Source organism: Martes martes, assembly GCF_963455335.1.
Source record: "Martes martes genome assembly, chromosome: 17".
Taxonomy (NCBI): Eukaryota; Metazoa; Chordata; class Mammalia; order Carnivora; family Mustelidae; genus Martes; species Martes martes.
In genome coordinates, this window is record NC_137905.1 from 42,836,998 (window position 1) to 42,857,100 (window position 20,103).

Here is a 20,103-nt window from a genome sequence, read left to right on the forward strand (position 1 = left end):
CTGTCCCCCGCCCCAATCCAAAGCCAGAGAGATTTTTGTTGGTTTATTTGAAATAGGACCTCTTCCTGTAGTTCCCACAAAGTTACTGGGGGGGGGGGGGGAGATAACTCCGGGGGAGGGGTGGAAGCCGCCTCTGCCCCAGGGTTCCAAGGTCACAGGGTGGACGCTGTCAGGCCCAGGCGGAGAGCCCGGGAATGCAAGCGGGACGGGCGCCTGTCACTTGCTCAGTAGAAGGCCGGTGCGCAGCACGCGGGGCACGCGGCGGATGGTCAGCGAGACGCGCGTGCCGCGGACCAGGCTGGCTCCCGGCTGCGCGGACGGGCAGGCGGCGGCGTTGGGCGGCAGAGAGGCGGCGTCCAGCGCGTCTACGCGGGCAGCTGCGATGCCGTGGAGGAGGCGCGTATAGGCGGTGCCACGGAGCACCAGCAGGCTGCGCGGTTCCAGCAGCAGCGAGGTGGCTGGCCGGGGCGGGGACCGGGGCTGCGGGGCGGGCTGCGGGTCAGCGCGTCCCCGGAAGTCAGGGGGCTAGCGTGGTTAGCGGACTTGCAAGGTTGGGCGGGGGGCAGTCAGTGAGTTCCCACGGACCAAGGCTGAGGGGCGATTAGTGGGTTCCCAGGGAGAAGCTCTGGAGTGGAAATCCTATGGGACTCGGTTAGTGGGCTCGAATGAGTGGCAAGGACCAGCAAGCAGTCCCTGGGAAGGGGGCAGGAAATTGGCTGCAGCTTGGACCCAGGGATCAGCAGGCCTAGGACTCGGATGGAACTGGACTAAGGGCTTGCCTGAAGGCAGGAAGGTGGGGTTTGGGATGGGGTAACAGTGAGGCGGGGAGGAGCCAAGGTGCAGTCTGGGCCTGTCTGCAGACATCAGGATGTTTGAGGACACCCACACAGTAGAAAGGGGGTGTCAGCCTACCCAGGAGCACCTAGGGGTACAAAGGAACAGCTGGGCTCGGGGTGCCCAGGGGAGTTTCTGTGAACCCTGAGGTATGGGAAATGCATTACTCAGAGAAAGGTCAGGAAGCTGCTGTCACCCGCAGCCCTCACAGAAGGGGGTCAGTATATCTGGGGGGCCTTGAGCAGCGAGTCATGGGTTGAGGCCCCAGGGGGAATCTGAAGGTGTCCTACGAGGCAGATCTACACTATTGGAGTGGCTGAGAGGTCTGTGTTGGGGTATCTGAGGGTATCAGTGTGTGCTGGAGTACTCGGGAGGCCTGCATAGGGTATATGGACCCTGGGCTATTGGGAGCACTCTGAATGTGTGGGGCCAGGGGATCTGTAGGGCACTGGGGCATCCATTTAGCAGGTAAGGGTACTGGGTTGTCTTCGGATATCATTTATAGGGCACCCTGCAAATGGATGGGGCCGGAGTCTGGGAGGATGAGGGTGCATTCCATGAAGGGACAGAAAAAGGTGTCTGGGAGGATATCAGGGGTACCCTGCAGGCAGGAGAGACTGGGGCCTACTGGAGGATGTAGGGTGTCGGAATGCCCACGAGTGGCTGGGGCAGTGTCTCAGGGCCCACCTGCTCTGCAAGATCGTCATCCTTTGGCTGCCGCGGCTCGTAGAGGTCCAGCATGGTGTGGGAGCCCAGGCTGATGGTGCTGACGGTCGGGTAGTAGAGTGGCCCGTCCTCGTGGGGCTAGGGAGTGGGCACCAGGGCTGGACAGGGCAGGAGTCCACACCCCCCACCCTCTGGGGCTCAAGGAGGGCGCCCCTGCTTGGGATGGGGGGGACTGAATGCCTGGTTGGGGTATGTGGCTTCTTAATGAGTAGAGGTGGGTCACCATGACGCCCTGCCCCATGGTGGATCAGAGGTCTGGGGGTCGGGGTGAAGGCGTGTGGTTACCATGATGCCCTCCCCAGGCAGATACTGGTTCACAAGGACGTGGTTGGCTGGGAGACCCCCAAAAAGGCTGAGGTCAGATACTTTGTCCACGTAGCGCTGGAGCCACAGAGGCAGCCGCTCAGGAACCATCCCCCGGGGATGGGGGAGCCCACCTGGGAGAGGGCAATGGGGTCCTGAGGACACCCAACCGAGGAGCCCTGGCACCTGGAGTCCCCATTAGGAATATCCCAGGGGTTGGGAGCACTCTGACTCTGGGGAACCTCTGACTCTAGAGATCACTACCCACTGCTAACTTCAAACCCCTGGACACTTGGAGATACCCCCGACTCATCAGGAAATCCCTAGTCTATCAGAACCTCCGCTCACCCCCTCAGAATCCTCCTGGCCCTTGGAACCCCCTGAACCCTCAAGGATCCACCCAGTGTCACCAACCTGAGCCACCTGCCCGAGCCTGCATCCCCAAACTGCCCATGCCCCCAGGCAGGGACACTTACCCCAGTTCTGTAACTTCCTCCCAGAGAGCTGGGTCCACTTTGGTTTTGGGGCATTGAAGACCTAGGAGGTGGGGAGGGGTCAGTCCTTTTTCAGGACCACTCTGATTCTCCCACCCAGAACAACATAGGGCCCTCTACCTGGGCTGGGTGGGGGGGATGGGACATCTCAAAAGTCTGTGGGATTCTTCTCTGAGACAGTGTTCCCAGGATTGTGTTGTTTGCTCTTGACCCTATGTCTACTAGGATCAAGGAAAAGAAACCAGAGCTACACAATTGTGGTCTGAATCTACTCAGAGATCTGGGCTGGATGGGGGCTCTTTTAACCCAGCAAATAGTGTGCATGTCGTAATTTCCTGAATCCCAGGCTATCTCAGCACAGCCTGACTTCTGGAACCTCTTCGTTCCTATCCTCTGGGGGAGGAAATGTGCTAGGCTGGGCTATCTCAGTGTAGCAAAGAGAGTACTCGAAAATTCTCCACTGCCAAGATCCCAAGGGTCTAGAATGGGCAATCTCCAAGATAATGTACTTGATAACCTTGTCATTCCTTTCACAGTTATGGCGCTGGAATGGGCTACTGCAGCACAAGAGTCTGTGTTCTGTGGGGCGCCTGGGTGGCTCAGTCGGTTAAGCATCTGACTCCTGATTTGGGCTCAGATCATGATCTCAGGGTCCTGAGTCAGGTTCCACGCTCAGCAGGGAGTCTGCTTGAGATTGTCTCTCTCCCTCTCTCCCTCCTGCCCTGCATGTGTGTGCACACATTCACTCTCAAATAAATAAATAATTTTAAAAAAAAAGTGTCTGTGTTCTTGTAGCTAACTTATTCCTGGGACTCACACTAGACAAGACTACTTGGGATAGCACAAGGAAGACCTGTGCTCTAACTCAGGCTTTGAGGCTGCAAAAGCTCTGAGCTTTGTAAATTCTTTTTTCCCCAAACCTTAAGAATAGATGCAGAATACTGGGCCATCTCAGCACAAGTGATCTGTGCTTGGTGACCTTGTTCCCAAGACTCTGGGTCTACGCTGAGCTATCTAAGCAGAGCGAAGAGTTTACTCTGTAACATTCTGATGCCTGGGTTATGTCAGCACAGAAATCTGAAACTGCAAATTCTTAATTCCCCCAACCTCAATGGCCCAAACTGGGCAGTCACAACCTATGTTTATAACCCCCTTTTCTCCATGATAGCAGGGTTGGGCTATCTCAGCAAAGAGGGCATGAGGTTTTTAACTTCCTTGTTTCTAGCATAAGCAATCTGTTTCTAGCCATTTCCTCTGGTTTGGAGGCTGGACTGGGCTACTCCAGCACAGGGAGTCTGAGCTGCATAACTACCTTGCTAAGAATCAGTTTGGTTTCCCCTAAATCTTCTGGGAAAGGTTCTTTCTGATAGGCCCCAGCAGGTCCTGCAAGAGGAATAGGGAAGCAGAGGGATGAGTGCTGGGTGGCACTCTCCATCCTGCCAGGATCATCACTGTAGCCTTAGGGGCTCTCACACAGAACCTGGAGATTGGGGAAGGACCTGGGAGGGAGGGAAAAACAAACCAGAAGGGTGTTGTGATTACCTGTCGAAGCAAATACTCTTCCTCTTCCTTGGAGATGAAGTCAGGGACATAGTAGATTACAGGTGGTGCCTAGGATAGAGAGCCCCCTGAAGGTGCAGCCCTGAGACCCACACAGGAGCCCTAATATCACTGAGCAGTCCTTCCCTCTGAAGAGTGGGTCAAGACACTCCCAGACAGGCCAGGGCCTGACCTCAAAGGACTAATGCCCATTTTGGGGGGTGGGAAGTGGGGGTAAGGGTAGAGATATATCCTGAGGGTAAGAATCAATGTGGAGGGAGGGAGCAGTCCCAGCCCACAAACCCAGGACTCAGCCTACCTCTCCCCACTCTTATCTTCCACCCGCTAGTCCCCACCTTCACCCTCTGCACCCCCAGTCCTGACAACCTGCTCCACCCTGAATGGTTCCAGGGCTGGGACCCTGGCGTCCTCATCCTCCATCGACACCAACTCCATGCACCCAGTCCTGTGGGGGAGGGGAGGACACTCTGAAGTCACCAAGCCTCCCACCCTCAGGCTATGATCCCATTTTCTGCTTTACCAAGGGCGGGGGCCTCCCCTCAGCCCTACAGGGAAACTCACTTGGTTTCTAAAACCCGAATTCTCAGCATCTCAAAAGCCACCCGGACACAGTAAGCGCTCAGAAGGCTGCCCCGCTGCCCCAAACTCCATCCACAACGGCCTCTCAAACTACACACATTTTTGCCTTCTTAAGCTTCTCACAGAGAACATCCTCTGACCTCACTGGGAGCCATTCTCAAAAGCTCCACGACTTCCAGGGCCGCACCCCCAAAATCCCTTCAAACAGTTTGAAACCCCATCCTAACAACTTCAGACTTGAAACCATGAGTCTGGCTCTCTAACAATATTCAAAGTCACAATGCACCCACCCTCCTCCCACCTCAAACCCTTTCAGGTGCCCCACTCTCAACACCCACGTGCCCTCGTCTCCTAAGAAAGGTCCATCCTCAGTCTCCTCGGATCTCCCCATTCTGGACCCCTTCACACTTCTCCTCCCGAGCGCCCCTTCCCTGCAGCAACCTTGGGCCTTTAGTCCGGAGCCTAACTCCTCTCCAACCTTCTTCCCTACCCGAACCCCTTAGACTCCCCACCCCGAGTCTTCCAGAATTCCATACTCTGAGCTTCCCTGGACTCCCATCTGGGCTTCCCCAGGTCCCCGTTCTCAGCCCTCTCACACCCCCATCTCCGTCCCCAGCCACCCCCAAAACTGACCGTCCACCACTGTCCCCTCCAATACCCGAATTAAACACCCCCATTCCCTTCCCAGCCACTTCCGCCCCACGTTCCTGACGCAGGTTTCCTCAGACCAACGGGAACTCTCAAAGGTCCTAAGGGTCCGCCTCCCACCCAATCGGCGCTCTCACCCAACTTGCCCCGCCCCCTCACCCTCAGTGATAGGCTGCACCTCCTGGCCCCTGAGCCACTGGGGATCCTTCGGGGACGGGTCTTCTGGCACCGACCAATCAGGCTCCAGGAGCCTACCAGTTGCGCTGCGGAGTGGCCGCAGATGGGAGCGGTAGCCTTGGAAGGGGCAAGATCGGTAGGGAAGCCGCACGAAGGAGGCAGGACTGTTAGAACGACTTCCCGCAGGGTAAATCATTCCGTTCCCATTCCGCAGGGAGGATTGATTGAGGGAAGGACTTCCTCTCTCGTCCTACCCCAGCAAGGGTCCAAGGGCAGGCCTACAACTCCCCAAATACTGACCTGACGCAGACAAGCCATAGAAACATTTTTATTGAAGGGAATAGGGGTCATGCTGAGTTCGGGGACATGCAGTGAAGGGGCAGTCGTGAGCTGTCCTTGGTGGTCAGGGCCCCAGGTCCACCCTAGACCCCCTGGGCCTTTAGGTTCTCCCTCAGGCTGTTGGTCTGACCCGGGTGCTGTGAGGTCCTTTGGGGCCAGTGACTCAGATTCGGTGTTTTGGACCTGTGACCAGAACGTAGATTGAAATAGGGGTTCCAGGATTTGGGATCCCCTCAAGGCCTTGGGGCCCTTCATATATTAGAGATGGAGGCTTTAGGATTTGGGGTTCCCTGGGGGTGGGGCTCTTTACATTGGGTGTCTTGAGATCCATCGACTCAGGGCATTGAAGTGCTCCGGTTTCCAGGGATGAGAATTCCTGTTTGGGGTCTCCTGGTGCCTATGAACAGGGCTTGAGGTGCTCTGGGAGCCCGGGATGCATATCCTGACTGCAGTCTCCTCCATCCCAGGCACAAGGACCTCCGTGATTGGGGTTTCCTAGGGGCTTGGGATTGAATTTTAAAATTTGGGATTCCCTGGGGATTTGGGGATTCCATGATTTGGGAGTTAGGGCCTTGAGGTCCTTTAGGAGCTATAGGACTTGGGGGCACAGGGGAATTTGGGACATGTACTCTGGGGTCTGGGATCCCCAGAGTCCCAGAATGGGGCCTCCAAATTTTGGGGTCCCCCAAAGGGGGAAATCGTTACTTAAAAAATAGAGAATTTTCTGGGAGCCTGGCCAGCACAGGGGCTGTGGGCCGTGTGGGGTGGGCTTCATACAAGGCACTGGGGGCTTCTTCAGGGCGCAGAGGGTAGGAAGACTTAGGGGTCCTGTAATTAGCACTTCCAGGACTGTTTTGGTGTCTGTAAATTGGGGGTGAGAGTGGGTTGGTTAATGTGGGTCTCTTCTTGAGGGGTAAGAGCGAGGATTTGTTAATGTAGGGTGTCTCTGATTGCAGTGTAAGTTTTTGGGGTGACCATGGTGGTCACAACATCTTGAGGGAACTGATGTTAAATGTAGTTGTTACTCTGTTGCTCTGGAGGTATGACCTGTGTTTATTTCAAAGGGACTTGATGGAGGGGGGTGTCTTTGTTAATGGGGGAGGGTTCTGATCCAGTGATGAATGACTCAGGAATGTTCTGCTCTGGAGCCATTATGTAGAGGTCACCATCCTTTGAGGTGATGTGGAAACATGTTATTGGGGGGTCTGCTCTGAGGGGTTGGGGACAGGGACTAGCCTGAAGGTGCTACACTCAGGGAATCTCTTTCTGGGTACCATGGGGTCTGTATTTGGGGGTTATCATGAGGGAATCTGTTAATAATGGGGCCTCAGTGATCGAGGGCTGGCTAATGGGGTCTCTATTCTGGATGTGTTACTGGGAATCTCTATCTCAGGGTGACTCAGGGGCTCCTTGTGTCAGGAGATGCTAGAGGGGACTCTTTGACTCTCTGTCAGGTATCCAGGCCTCTAAGACTGCATCTCCGCCCTCAGCATCCAGGGAAACCAGCAGCAGAAGAGCAACCTGGAATGGAGAATCACGTCCATCCGTCATACCTTGATGCAGAATACAAGAACATCTGGATTCATCACCACCCTCCTCCCCCGACCCCTACCCTTCCCCAAGTGACTAGGGTTTGGCCTTTCTGGATTCTGCCTCTACCTGTCTGGCAATGCCTTCTCAGGCTCTTGTGAAGTGGAAGGTGTTCTGCCTCCTCTACCTGCCCCTTAAGAGTGGAAGCCACCAGAATTCAATGTGGGACCTCACCCCCTAAAAAACATTTCTGGGTCAGCTGACTAGTCACAAGTTTTGCTAACCTCTATTTACAGCCCCAACCAGAAGTCTGGATCCCTGTGTCCAATGGCCATTTGTGCAACCCCTCCCTGAACATCCCCCTGGAGATGGGCCAAGGGTGGGCTACCCACCTGGAGATGGAGTTCTCTGATGCGATGTCCTTTGGGGTCCGGACTGTCGTGAAAGTGCGCTTGGGTTGTGTCACTGAAGGGAAGGGCAAGGTCTCAGGTAAGGGGATGAGAGACCCTCAATACCCAACCAGACTCCTTGTCATTGATACTTATCCATGTCCCCAATACCCACCTGGACCCCACATTCCAATACCCATCTGGATCTCTTGTTAGTAACATTCCTTGTATCCCCCATACCTACCAATGTCCCCAGTGCCTGCCCAGAGCCTTGTTGTTAACATTCCCAATACCCTACCCCATAGCACTTATCCTCTTTGGGATCCTGTCTCATCATTTTCCTGGGCCCTGTATCCCCCTGTTAAGTCCTGGAAATTCTGTCACCAGCATATACTTGAGAACCCAAGACCCTTCCTCCCATCCCCAAACCCTCACCCCTCCTCTACCTCCTATATCCCAATCCCAACTCACTTGTCACTTGATGCACTTTTTTAGCTCCGATACTGTCCCCAGGGGGGTCAGTGGATCCACCAATCCTGGGGAGACATAAGAAGAGTGGGAGGAGTCAGAATCACAAGAAGCCAGGAAAGAAGCTGAACCCACAGGGTTCAGGAAGAGCTAGGGTATGGAGGGGGGTATCCACACTGCCCTGCTGGTCTGAGAGGAAGATATGCCTGAGAAGCATGGGGAATCAGGGTTCTGGGAGGTGCCCTGGGTTGGGGTTGGCGTTTGGGCTCACCTCTGAATTCGGGATGCTGGCGCAAAGACTCCATGACGTGGGGGGCAGGTGAAGTACCGGACACCGAAGACAGAGCCATCATGCTTGCCAGTGGGCTGGTCTAGCTCAATGCCATACCAGTAACCTGCAGCAGTGGGGTGTCAGGATGCCTCAAGGTCTTACCTGCCCAACCCCGAACCCCAGATCACTGTCCTCACCAGGGGCAAAGTCTGTCTTCCCATAGAAGCGCACAGTCCCTTGCTTCTGACCCGCGACAAGGACTTGGTCTCCAACCTCAGCCTTGGCTCCTTCCCGCTGCTGCAGGCTGCCCAGAGACGGGGATGATGGGGGCTTCTTCTTGCCTGGGGTAAAGGGTACAGTGGGAAGGAGTGGGGTCCCCAGATGCCAGCCCTGGGGACTCCATGCCACCCAGAAAGACCCAAGGTAGAAACTCTGTCCTGACTCCAGTCAGAAACTCTAGAGCCTTCTCCAGAAACAGGGTTTGGGACTTGAAAGGAAACAATCTCAACTGCCAGAAAATTGGGCAGGGGGTGGGGGGATGGGGGCTAGGCCTGAGGGGAAACTGAGTCAAGAACCTGGAGAACCCCAAAATCCTTTCTCAAAACTGAGATTATCTGGGCCCAAAGGAAAAACTGAGTCACAGAAGTCAGAAGCCCAGAAGTTATCCTTTTAAAATGAAGGAAGGAGTTGGGTATAAAGATAAATAAAGTCATTAAAGGCAGGAACCCCATAGATTCTTCCCTAAAACTGGGGGAAAACCCTTGCCCTGAGGAGAAACTAAGTAACAGAAGGCAGAGAACCCACAGATCCTTTGAAGAACTGGGTGGGGGACCAGTACTATGTCAAAGGAGAAACAGAGTCATAAAAGTGAATTCAGAGATTGTCCTCTAACACAGGAGTTTGGGCCTGAGGAGAAACTGAGTCACCAAAGCCGGGCTCCCCATAGAATATCCTCAGATTGGCTCTCCTCACCCAGAAGGCTCCCCCTCTGACCTTTGTGTTCCCTGCGGCCTTTGCCAGTGACACGGGAAAAGTCCATCCGAGGAGTCCGAGGTGTGGAGGTGACCGATGAAGGCGGTGCGTCCACTACCTTGGAGATCTTGGACACAGAGGCAAAGAGACCTGGCAAGGACAGAGCCTGTGCTGGGAGTGGTCCAAGCCTCTGCCCTCTGCCCGGCCATCATCTCCCCACCCCATCACCAGTCAGCAGCATGAGAACTACTGAGTGGACCCCACTGCCACCCTTTTTGAGCCCCAGGTGGGACTGACCCTGCTTCGGAGGGCAGATGAAGTAACGGACACCCCCAACACTGCCATCATTCTTGCCCTCGGGTTCATCCAGCTCCACGCCCACCCACTGGCCACTGGCGAACTCCGTGGTCCCGCAGAACCGAAGTGTGCCCGTCTGAGGAAACAAGGGAGGATAAGGTTTTGGAGGGGGTCCTTGAGAGGCCATGATAGATCACGGGCACACAGGCAGCATGGAGAGTGGATGAGGGAACCCTGAGCTCCAATCTGGACACCCCCATTTACTGTCTGTATGACTGAACAGCACTGAGCCTCTCTGTCCTCATCTATGATATGGGAACAGAAATCACACCCACCTTATAGCATGGTTATAGAACTGCCCGGTTCAGTGCAGTAAACAGCCATAAGCCACAGATAACAATTTAAGTGAACTGAAATTAAATATAAATTTAATTGCCCTGGTTGCACTCACCACATTTCAAGTGTTCAATTGCCACATGTGGCTTATGGTTATTATTATCTTTTTATTTATTTATTTGACAGACAGAGATCACAAGTAGGCAGAGAGGCAGACAGAGAGAGAGGGGGAAGCAGGCTCCCTGCTGAGCAGAGAGCCCCATGTGGGGCTCGATCCCAGGACCCCGGGATCATGACCTGAGCCGAAGGCAGAGGCTTTAACCCACTGAGCCACCCAGGTGCCCCGGCCAATGGCTATTTTATTGGGTAATACAGACACAGAATATTTCCATCCTCACAGATGGAAAGGTCCATTAGACAGAGCTGGCACGGCCTCAGAACAGGGCCTGGTGCTGAGTGAGGGATCAGTGAATGTTGACTATTATTATCTTGCAACTTTGGTCAAATGACCTCTGAGGCCTCAGTTTCCCCTGTAAAATGGAGATAGCAAAGCACTTCATAGGCTAGCTGGCTAGTTGAAACACTTGCAATATATGCAAATTCAGTTAGTTGCCGTGAGCCTTCAGTGGGTATGGCTATGATCACCATGTGAGGCCGCTTCATTCTCTAAGCTCCAGTTCCTCGTCTATAAAATGGGTGAATTGATAGTGCCTACTCTGGAGAATTGGTGTGGGGATCAGAAGACTGCCTGGCATACAGAGAACGCTTGGGATGCACCAAACCCTATTCTAAGGGCTTTCCGGATTTTAATTAATTTAAGCCTCATACAACCACCTAAGGTAGGTACTATTATTAGTTCCATTTTAGAGATGAAGAAACTGATATCTGGAGAGGGGAATCAGCGGCCCCAAGCCCCACAGCTGGAAAGCAGCAAAACTGAGATTTGCCTGAGTGCGTAACCACTGTGCTATGCTGTTTCTCTAAGAGGCAGACTATTATTATTGTTCTTATCTTCAAACAAAGGCTTCAGCTCTCTGAGCCTCTTACAGTCTTCTGGGTTGTAAAATGGGGAGAGTCAAACCATTTTGCTTTCAGAATTGTCACATGGATTTGATTAGCTCAGGTACAGAAGGTGTTACAGATGGGGCTGATGCATGCAAAACCCTTGATAGGGAAACACAATGTGACTTTCAAAATTCCTCACTGTACAAGCAACGAAATTCAAATTCCTTCCAGTGGCCTGCAGGTCTGGTGTGATCCAGCCGCTGCTGGTCTTTCCATGTCTCCCTCCAGTCCCACTACCCCTTCCCTCCTCTTGGCCTCTGGACCTGCTGATTCCTCTGCCTCAGGCATCAGCTCCTCATAGAAGCCTTTGGAGCATCCCAGCTAAAACTGACTACATATGCCCTCAGCCAGGGGCAATTTACTAAATCCAAACTTTTTTTTAACCTAAAAAAAATTTTTTTAAAGAAATCTCAACATCCAACTCAAATTCATGACCTTGAGATCAAGACTTACATGCTCTACTGACTGAGCCAGCCAGGCAACCCTAAATCCAAGCATTTAATGGTTTTCAAAACCCTTGATGCTACCAGAAATTATCTTAAACTATGGGTTTCCTTGATTGGACATTTCTCCTTCATTAGAAAAAAATTTCCATGAGAGTGGATCTGGGCTCATATAGCCCTTAATTCCCAAGGACCAGCTGGGTCCAGCATGGAGACACCAGAAAAAGAAATCAAAGCTGGAGGAATCAAGATTCTCTCTGCCTTCTGGGCATTTGTACCTGCTCCCCCTAAGTGGGACCCCCCTTTTCCTTTTCTTCTCCTGGCTCATCCCTCTCTATCAAGGAGGTGCATCCGTCCCATCACACCCCTGATTGTTCTGACCTGTCCTTTTTCTCCCTAAGTACTGACCACTCTGGGAGCAGAGGTGGGCCCTGCCTAGGGCCTACAAGGCCCAGGGGAACTCACAGGTGCAGAGCTGCACTGATCACTCTGCTTCCTCTTGACACCCACGACTGTTCTGGGCTGACGCTGTCAGGTGATAGATCTGTCTTCCCTCCCTGCACTGAGAGCTCAGCCCAGGGTGGGGCACAAAGGAAGCACTCACAGAACAACTGTGGGAATGAAGAGAGGGACTACACTCTGTCCAAGGACCCAGCTCTGAGTCATGAGGGCCGCCCTCCCCACCCTTCCCCAGTCTCTGACCTTCTGGCCATCCAGCAGCACGCGGTCTCCCAGGCGCAGGCCCAGTGCACTGAGCATGAGATTGCCCGGGACGTTGTCATAGTTGGGTAGTGTGACCTTGGGGAGGGCACAGGAGAGCGGCACGGCCTCCTCCAGCAGTGTTCGCAGCTCCTTGGCCACCAGTGCCGCCTCTGCCTTGTCCAGGGACATGTCCATGGGGTCTGGGACCACCTCCGCTGGTACCTGTCCCTTTCGGTTCTGGGGACCAGTGGGAAGAAAGGAAGTGAGGAGTCAGGGGCACAGGATGTAACTCCACTGAGCTCATGCTCCTAGAGAACCCCAGTCTAGGTAAAGTCAAGGTAGAGCTAGGTCATACCCTAGGCCAACATGGGAATACAAAGGGGTGAGGCACTGAGGTACAGACCACCTCCCGGGGAAGTCCACCCCCAACCTCAGGCTGGGGATTTCAAGTAATTGAGGGTGGAACTAGGGGTGAAGCCAAGGGAATGAAGGTCACACTTCAGTCTCTGGGGCATGATCTAAGGGAAGCCATGCCCCGGGAGAGCCCAAGCCTGGAATGGGACCATGTGATGGTAAATACCAGCTACCACCTCATCTGTTGAATGTACAAATGATTTTTCTAAGGAGCTTCCAGAAATGCAAGTGGTCCTGGCCCCCTTCCCCCTCTGCTGGCCGGGCAAGGGTGGGGAAGGAAGAAGGAAGCTACTGGGGGCTGGGCCAGGGGTGCAGTACCCGTAGCGCTGGGTTGGCACCATGCTCCAGCAAACATTTGGCCGCACCCAGGCACAGGTTGGAGGCAGCGATGTGCAGGGCTGAGCCATGGTTGAAGTCACTGCACGTGGAGTTCACCACTGGGTTGTGGGCGAGAGGAGGGTTCCAGGTGGGTGGTCTTGGCACCCTGCCCTGTCCCCCAACACCACCTTACAGCCTCCCCATGCCCATCTCTTAAGCCACACGCCTCAGTGCAGCTTTTCGCATGCAGAGCCCCTCCCCACCCCCCACCCCCCTACCCAGGTCCTCCTCAGGCCCTGCCCCTCCAACCAGTTCCTCCCCCCCAACCAGTTCCAGCTCAGCCTTGGCCATAGGTCACGGATGTCTGGGCCCCATCTCCCGCATCTCTTGCCTCCAACCTACTCCTATCTCCTCAGATCCCGGTCCCCTCGACCCTCAGCTGCCCCCTCCCCCAAACACATCCGGGCCACCCTCCCCCGGCTTCCAGCCTCCTTCTTAGGCCTGGGTCCCATCTCATTCCAGCCGGGTCCCTCCTGCTCACCTCTTGGCCTTGCGCCCTTCAGCAGCACGCGCACCAGGTCGGGAACATCGAAGTAGGCAGCGTAGTGAAGCGCGTTCATGTTGGTCCAGCGGCTGCGCAGTGTTACATCAGCGCCCAATGCCAGCAGCTGCTGCGAAAGGCGCACAGCCGCAGCGGGGTCCCCTGCGCAACAGCCCAGGTCAACTTGCATCCCCTCCTCCAAAGCCTGGGTCCAAGGCACTGGGAAGGCCCTGAGCCTCAGGGACCGTGCTTTAGCATGTTGGGCTGAGGATTCAGGGTGGGGGTCTGAGGGGCAGGATTCTGAGTGGTTCTGAAGGTGTCTGGTCTGGGGTCCTACGGGTTGGGGCTCAAGCTTTGGGGGTTTGGACCTTACCAACTCCATGGGCCCCAGCTTTGCACGCATAGTGGAGCAGTGTCATGTCGGTCAGCCCATCACGATCATTCACGTGACAGCCTCGACGCAGAATCTGGGAGAACCACGGGACCAGGGAGGTTTACCCAAACATGTGAGGGACCCTGTCCTCTCACTTCCTGGCTTCCCAAGTATTTACCTCATTGCCGATGACGTCGATCTTGTGTTGGACTTGGGGCACCCACTGGCGCACAATGGCAAACAGTTCAGGGATGGTGGTCTGGGGGTCAAAGAGAATCTCCTGGCATGCCGGGTCATTGGGATCGAAGAATGTGAAGGCTAGGGCAGTAAGAGGTCCAAAGTCACCCCAGGCAAGCTGACTCCCTCTTTCCATCCTGAAGCAGGACAGCTCTAGGCTTTTGCCTTTAAGATCTTCTAATGCGCGGTCTCAAACCATATTGCACACGGGCCGCAGACATTTTCTGTGTGGCCAGCATGCGGCTTCAAGATCAGAAAATTTCACACCGAACTCTGGACACCCCTGTGTGTCTTGCCAAGTTGGAAAAATCTAGCAATCCTACAGAGCAGCAAACTCCACTCCTTGAAACTAAAGAGTGTGGAAGGAGTGCGGTACCTTGAGTCTGCATGTGTCCCCCCAGGGTTGGGGGGTGGTTAGGGGATGAGGGGGGGCGGCTATTGCTCTAGCACACTGCTGCCCTGGCAGAGAATGGGCACAATTTGGCTAAATCTCAAGTTAAGACAAAACAAAACCCAGAAAACCAGGTTTTTAAGAAAAAAAATCTCAATTTTTCAAATACTGTGCAGTAACATTAAAAGGTACCCAGGTGCAGGAGGTAGCTGCGGCCAGCCAGGGTGAGGGCCTAGAGGAACCTGCATTTCCCCCCCAGGCTCTGATGGCTGGTGCTCCCTGTAGCATTATCAACACTCAGCACAGGACCTGGAGCACGTTAGGAGCCCCGCGCGTACTGAATGAATGAGGAAATGAACACCCGGATGTCACACAGCCCAGGAAAGCGCCACAGACACAGCGTCTCCAGGAATCAGCCTGTGGGCTCCTTTTAAAACCCCAGTCACGTCACAACCCTCCTTGGCTCAGAACCTGGCCCAGGCTCCCCCCGACACTCGAATTACTGACCACCGTCCTCCCCGCAGCCCACAAGTCCTGCACAAACTGGCCTCATCTGTTCTTTGCCCTCTCTCCCTCACTCATCTGACCCAGCCACACTGGCTCCCTCTGTCCTCCCAACACGCCTGGCACATTCCTGTCTTAGTGGCTTGGCACTTGCTGTTTTGCTTGCCTGGGACAGTGTCTCCACACCCCCACCCCCACCCCGAAGCCTTCTCAGGGCTTGGCAGGCTTTACCCAAATGTCGCTTCTTCAGGGAGGCCTCCCCAGACCACCCCATGTAAATCAGCACCTGTGCCCTTCTCCATCCCGGGCCCTTTTTTTCCTTCTTTAATCACAGCCTATCCCACTACTTAACATTAACTTGTTTACTCCTTCTTCCTTCCCTTTCTCCCTCCTTCTTTTCCTTTGTTTTTCTTCTTTCCTCACTTTTCCTCTTTTCCTCTCTCACGTGTCTCCCTCACTAGGATGTAAGCACTACATTTCAGTGCTCTCTGTTCGCTCCCTTTTCCCTAAGGCCCAGAACCGCAGCTGGCATGCAGTGGGTGCTCAATCAATGTCCTGCTAAATTAACTGCACACAATTTCATTCACGAATACACAAGTTCTTCACCGAATCCACCTCGGCCCCCACCCTCTCTCCTAGACCCCATTTCCAGATTCCTTCATGTTCTATGACCAAAACCCTCCTTGTTCTACGAGCAAGAGTCTGAGGGAGGCAGGGGTGGGGCACAGGGAACAGCCTACGCCCTCTGGCCTCCCACCAGGCCACAGGCCCCAGCCATGTCTAGCTACATTTCCAAACGAGGTTTTCCATTTTCCTGGCGTGGGTTCCTTGCACTGGACACCCAGATAATGTTCTCATTTTTCTATCAGACTGAGCTCAACTTGGAGCCTCTGTGACCTGCCTCTAGCAGGTGACACGGTCACAGATGCCATCCCTAGCGACCCCTACTCTTTGAACCTGGTGTCTAGTTTCTGAACTTACAGCTGCCGGGAACTTCCAGCCAACATCTTCTAAAAGCCCCCTCCACCTTCTGTATCCAGTAGCCAGAAGGAACTTTTAAAAATATAAATCAGATCCACCACTCCTGCTGGTTTTAAATATCTCCCCACCAAGTGCCCTCCCTTAATCACACTCATTCAAAGTCCTCACAGTAGCCCCTAAGGCCCTCCCAGATGTAATCATTACCAAACGCTCACCTTGATTCCCATCACTCCCTAACTACAGCTTCAGGACGGTCTTCTGTTCCTGCCCAGGGATTTTGCACTAGCTCCTCGCAACCGGGAACTATTTTTCTCCAGCTCTCCTATGGCTGATTCCTCCTCATGCTCTGGGCTTTAGTCTAAATCCCACCTCAATCAGAAAGACCCACTCTGACCACTCCGTCTCAAGGTGTTGCCCCCAGGCCCCCCTATTATATGTCCCTTCTTTATTTCTTCCATAGCATTCACTCCATCTGACTTGCCTGGTTTAACTATTACTTGCTCCCTCCTGAGAACAGGGATCATGCTTGGATCGCTCAACATTAAATCTCTATCACCCAGAATAAAGCTTGTCACAGAGTAGTAGCAATGGCTAAACATGCTTGGTAAATGATTAGACACCTTCAGCTTCTCCAAAAAGGCCACCCTCTCTGCTCCACAACTTCTGAACTCAGAGCCTTTACTCCTGTAATAATCTCTCTGGGTACTCCCTTCCCCTGGCCCTTTCTCTTGTTAAACCCCACTCATCCTTGGGTCTTCCTCAAATGCTACCTCCTCATGGAAACCATGTCTTAAAAAGCTCCTGCAGCATCCAGTTCTTGGCAAACACAATTCTCATCATGTCTTGTAATTATACCTTTATATTATATTACATTGTTATCAGTGTAGGTTGTCACTGAGGCCCATAAGTTCTCTCAGGGCGAAGACTGGGTCTGTGTGGCTCCATGCTTTGCGCCAAGCTCCTAGCATAGAGCCAGGTCCATGACAGGCTTTCAGTAAATGTTTGTTGAATGACTAAATGATTGAATGATGTGTCATAAAACAAAGATTAGGATTATTCCAATTCTGTTCTCCAACGGGTGAATGAATTAATTAATGAAGGGGGGAGTCCAAGGGCCAAGACTCCCCTGGGCCACTTTCAAATCCCCCAGAATCACCAGCAGAGCTCAGCCCAACCTCCCTGGCCACCCATGGCTCCAGACCAAATTGCAGGGTGGGGAAGGTGGTTACCATAGTCCTTGGGGAGGGGGGCAGGTGCCGAGGGGTGCACAACAGGCTTCTGCCGGCGCTCCTGGGTGGGGCTGGGGGCCTCGGGGACCAGCTCATCCTCCTCCTCTTCTTCTTCCTCCCCCCGGAGTGGAGGGGCCATCGGAGCGGGATCTGTCTTAGTCATGGTCTTCAGTGACCCTCCGGGGGGCGCGTGTAGAGTTGGGGGTGGCTTTCAGGCAAATCCTGGAGACGGCGGTCAGTTATAGAGAGCGCCCCACAGGGTCCAGTGTGTGAGCCCCCAGAAGCTCCCCGAAGCTCCAAGGCCCTCAGTGGCTCCCACGCCCCCAGCTCTGGATTTTGGGCAATCATAGCGACGACCATTACCCCTCAGAGGACCGTGGTATGCGGGCCCAGCGCCCAGTACTTCCCCCAGGTCCAGCCCCCCATTCTCCTCCCACGTCAGGCCCCTCGGTTTAGGCCGCCCCCTCCCCTGGTTTGTTTATCTCGGGATGCAGGATGCTTCGCCCCTCCCCTTCTCCGCGGGCCTCCCCTCTACCCATCTTACCTTGGGCGGATGGGTCTGGAGACCAAAGCTGAGACTGAGGAGACTGGAGTAATGGGGTGTCAGTGTCGGGGGAAGTGATGGGGGAGGAGAGGGAGACAGAAGGGGACGAGGCCCAGACGCCGACAGGGGATGGGGGTGGAGAGGGAGGGGCGCTGACAGCGCATGCGCAATGTTACCCCCCCACCAGGCGCGGGGGCGGAGATACTGGGAGGCTCCTCGCTTTGATGAAAAGACTTGAGGCAGCGTTGAGAAAAGGATAGGCGCGGAGGATGGAGAAAGAAGAGATGGCCACGAAAAAAAGATGTGAGACATCAAAACAGAGAGAGAGGAAGCAGAGACAAGGGCAAAAGGAGAGGGATGGGAAAGCGGGCACAGTTCTTTTTTGGGCATACGCCAGGGATATAGCCTTCCCGCTGGCCTGCAAACCAGGCCAGTTAGGGCAGGGGTCTTAGTGTAGTGGTGATTATGAATATTTTCTCTCTCTCTGAGGTCTCAGACCTAACTCCTCTATGCTTGCCGCATATAAAGGGTGTCTTAGAGGGATGATTTTGTAGACCCCTTTCATCCTCTTCCATCATCAGTCATGTCGATATCATCACAGAGTGCTCAAGAGCACTTACCAGACTCCGAAAGGTTAAGCCACTAGCCCAAGGGCACACGGCAAATAGGTGATGGAGCTGACTTGAAACCAGACAGGCTGGCTGGAGAGTCTGGGCTTTTAATCACCATGCTACACGGCTGTAGCAGTGTGTAGGGTACAAAGCTGCCAATGAACCCCTCCAACCCTCTCCAAACCTGTATGTCTCCCAAGAAGACCTGGAGCCAGCCCAGGGTCCAGGCCTTACTGGTTCCATCATCCTGGTTTGTCTGTCATGCCTGCATGGCTGTGGGCTGCACTGCCCACAACCCCAGCCCAAAGATGACTGGGTGACTTTGCCTTCCACCCTTCATCCTTCTAATGGTCAGGGCCGGCAATTCCATTTCCAAAATATTCCCAGATTTTGACCCCTCACCTCCTTTCCCCCCATCCAGGCCCTCTCCCGGGTCCTTCCTTTATCCTCTCACACCTGGACTATGGCTGCAGCCTCTTCCCTGTTTTCCCTCCTCCTCCCTTACCCCACAACTTGCTCCCTATAATGCAGCCACGGGACATAACACATCCCACATCAGGACCCTCCTCGACTCAGAGACATCTGCTTGCTGTACCTCATTCTAGATAAAAAAACCCCCAATGTTCTCAACCGCAGCCCACAAGGCCCTGGGTGAACTTTCCCCCATCACCTCTCCAGCCTCTCCTCTCACTCTCCCCTGGATCCACTGCCCTACACTGGCTTCCTTGCTCCTCCTCAGTGCAGGACCTTTGCACTGGCTCTTCCTTCTGCCCAGAACACTCCTCCCCCAGATACTCAGTTCCCTCTCTCCCTTGTTTAGGATTTTACTTACTGGTGCCTTTTCAGAGAGACCTTCTCTGCTTTATCTAAAATGGCACCCCTACACACACACACACACACACACACACACACTACTTTCCCTTTTTTTTTTTTTTTAAGATTATTTATTTGACAGAAAGAGACAAAACACAAGCAGGGGGAGTGGGAGAGGGAGAAGCAAGCTTCCTGCTAAGCAGGGAGCCTGATGTGGGACTTGATCCCAGGACCCTGGGATCATGACCTGAGCTGAAGGCAGACATTTAATGACTGAGCCACCCAGGGGCCCCACCCTGCTTGTTTTTGCCATAGCAACACTGCCTTTCTCCAGCTGACACCCTGGATGTTGGGCATTTCTAGGGGCTGTTCTCCCTGGAGCATCCAGCCCATATGCCTTCCATACCAGGTGCTCTCATCCAAGTGTTCAAACACTGTGTCCTTAGAGAGCCCTCTTCATCCATCCATCTGCCACCCCCACCCCATTACATTTTCATTTGGTCTTTACAGCACTTATCATCTGAAATTACCTTGTTTATTAGTTTACTAGTTTGTCTTCCACTCAAGCAGAACAGAAGCACCATGCGGGCAGGATTTTATTGGCTGTGTTCACTGCTGTATACCCAGCTCAGCACCATACTTGGCAAAGGGTATGAGGGGCTCTTTAGAACTCGATACAATTCTCCCCAAATAAACAATCCTTGTTCTGCTCTGGACTGTTTTACCGGCTGCAAAGGTTCAAGCTGGGGGCAGCAGGGACCTGGCACCAAGGAAAATAAGGATTGATGGGGCTTGGGCCCAAGTCAGCCCCAAGGTTCCAGAGGTCCATAGGAGGTGCTTGGAGCCAGGCTCTTGAGGGAGGTGCTACAATGGCCCAGTTGTGGGTGGTGGGGCGAGAAAGGCCCATGTATGTGGAGTATCTCTTCCTGTTTTCTGTCATCTGTCCCACAACATCATCTGTCCTGGAGCTGTGGCTTGGCATCCAGTGTGGGAGATGCAGGACTCTGGGCAATG

General features: G+C 54.0%; 2 protein-coding genes across 6 annotated transcripts; both read right to left on the reverse strand.

Annotated features, from left to right (window-relative positions):
• Nucleotides 1-28: 28 nt before the first annotated feature.
• Nucleotides 29-5,220, reverse strand: ALKBH6 (alkB homolog 6). Of its 5 annotated transcripts, none has more exons than XM_080828835.1 (7): nucleotides 5,155-5,220; nucleotides 4,284-4,362; nucleotides 3,900-3,968; nucleotides 2,340-2,400; nucleotides 1,846-1,997; nucleotides 1,522-1,638; nucleotides 29-480 (listed from the first exon to the last, which is right to left on the reverse strand). In XM_080828835.1, exons 2-7 carry the CDS (start codon nucleotides 4,350-4,352, stop codon nucleotides 217-219), a joined length of 732 nt encoding a protein of 243 aa, XP_080684961.1. In that variant the 5' UTR covers nucleotides 4,353-4,362; nucleotides 5,155-5,220; the 3' UTR covers nucleotides 29-216. The 5 variants fall into 5 exon arrangements, with proteins under 5 accessions (XP_080684961.1, XP_080684960.1, XP_080684958.1 ...); XM_080828834.1 differs by having other exon boundaries at nucleotides 29-492; nucleotides 5,155-5,215; XM_080828832.1 differs by having other exon boundaries at nucleotides 5,130-5,204.
• A 413-nt stretch (nucleotides 5,221-5,633) lies between these two features.
• Nucleotides 5,634-17,299, reverse strand: CLIP3 (CAP-Gly domain containing linker protein 3). The gene is made up of 13 exons (XM_080829051.1): nucleotides 17,122-17,299; nucleotides 13,958-14,097; nucleotides 13,780-13,873; nucleotides 13,407-13,568; nucleotides 12,866-12,984; nucleotides 12,134-12,370; nucleotides 9,588-9,723; nucleotides 9,312-9,440; nucleotides 8,516-8,659; nucleotides 8,319-8,442; nucleotides 8,051-8,115; nucleotides 7,583-7,655; nucleotides 5,634-7,181 (listed from the first exon to the last, which is right to left on the reverse strand). The coding sequence occupies exons 1-13, from the start codon at nucleotides 17,282-17,284 to the stop codon at nucleotides 7,127-7,129; spliced, it is 1,641 nt and encodes a 546-aa protein (XP_080685177.1). The 5' UTR covers nucleotides 17,285-17,299; the 3' UTR covers nucleotides 5,634-7,126.
• Nucleotides 17,300-20,103: the final 2,804 nt, after the last annotated feature.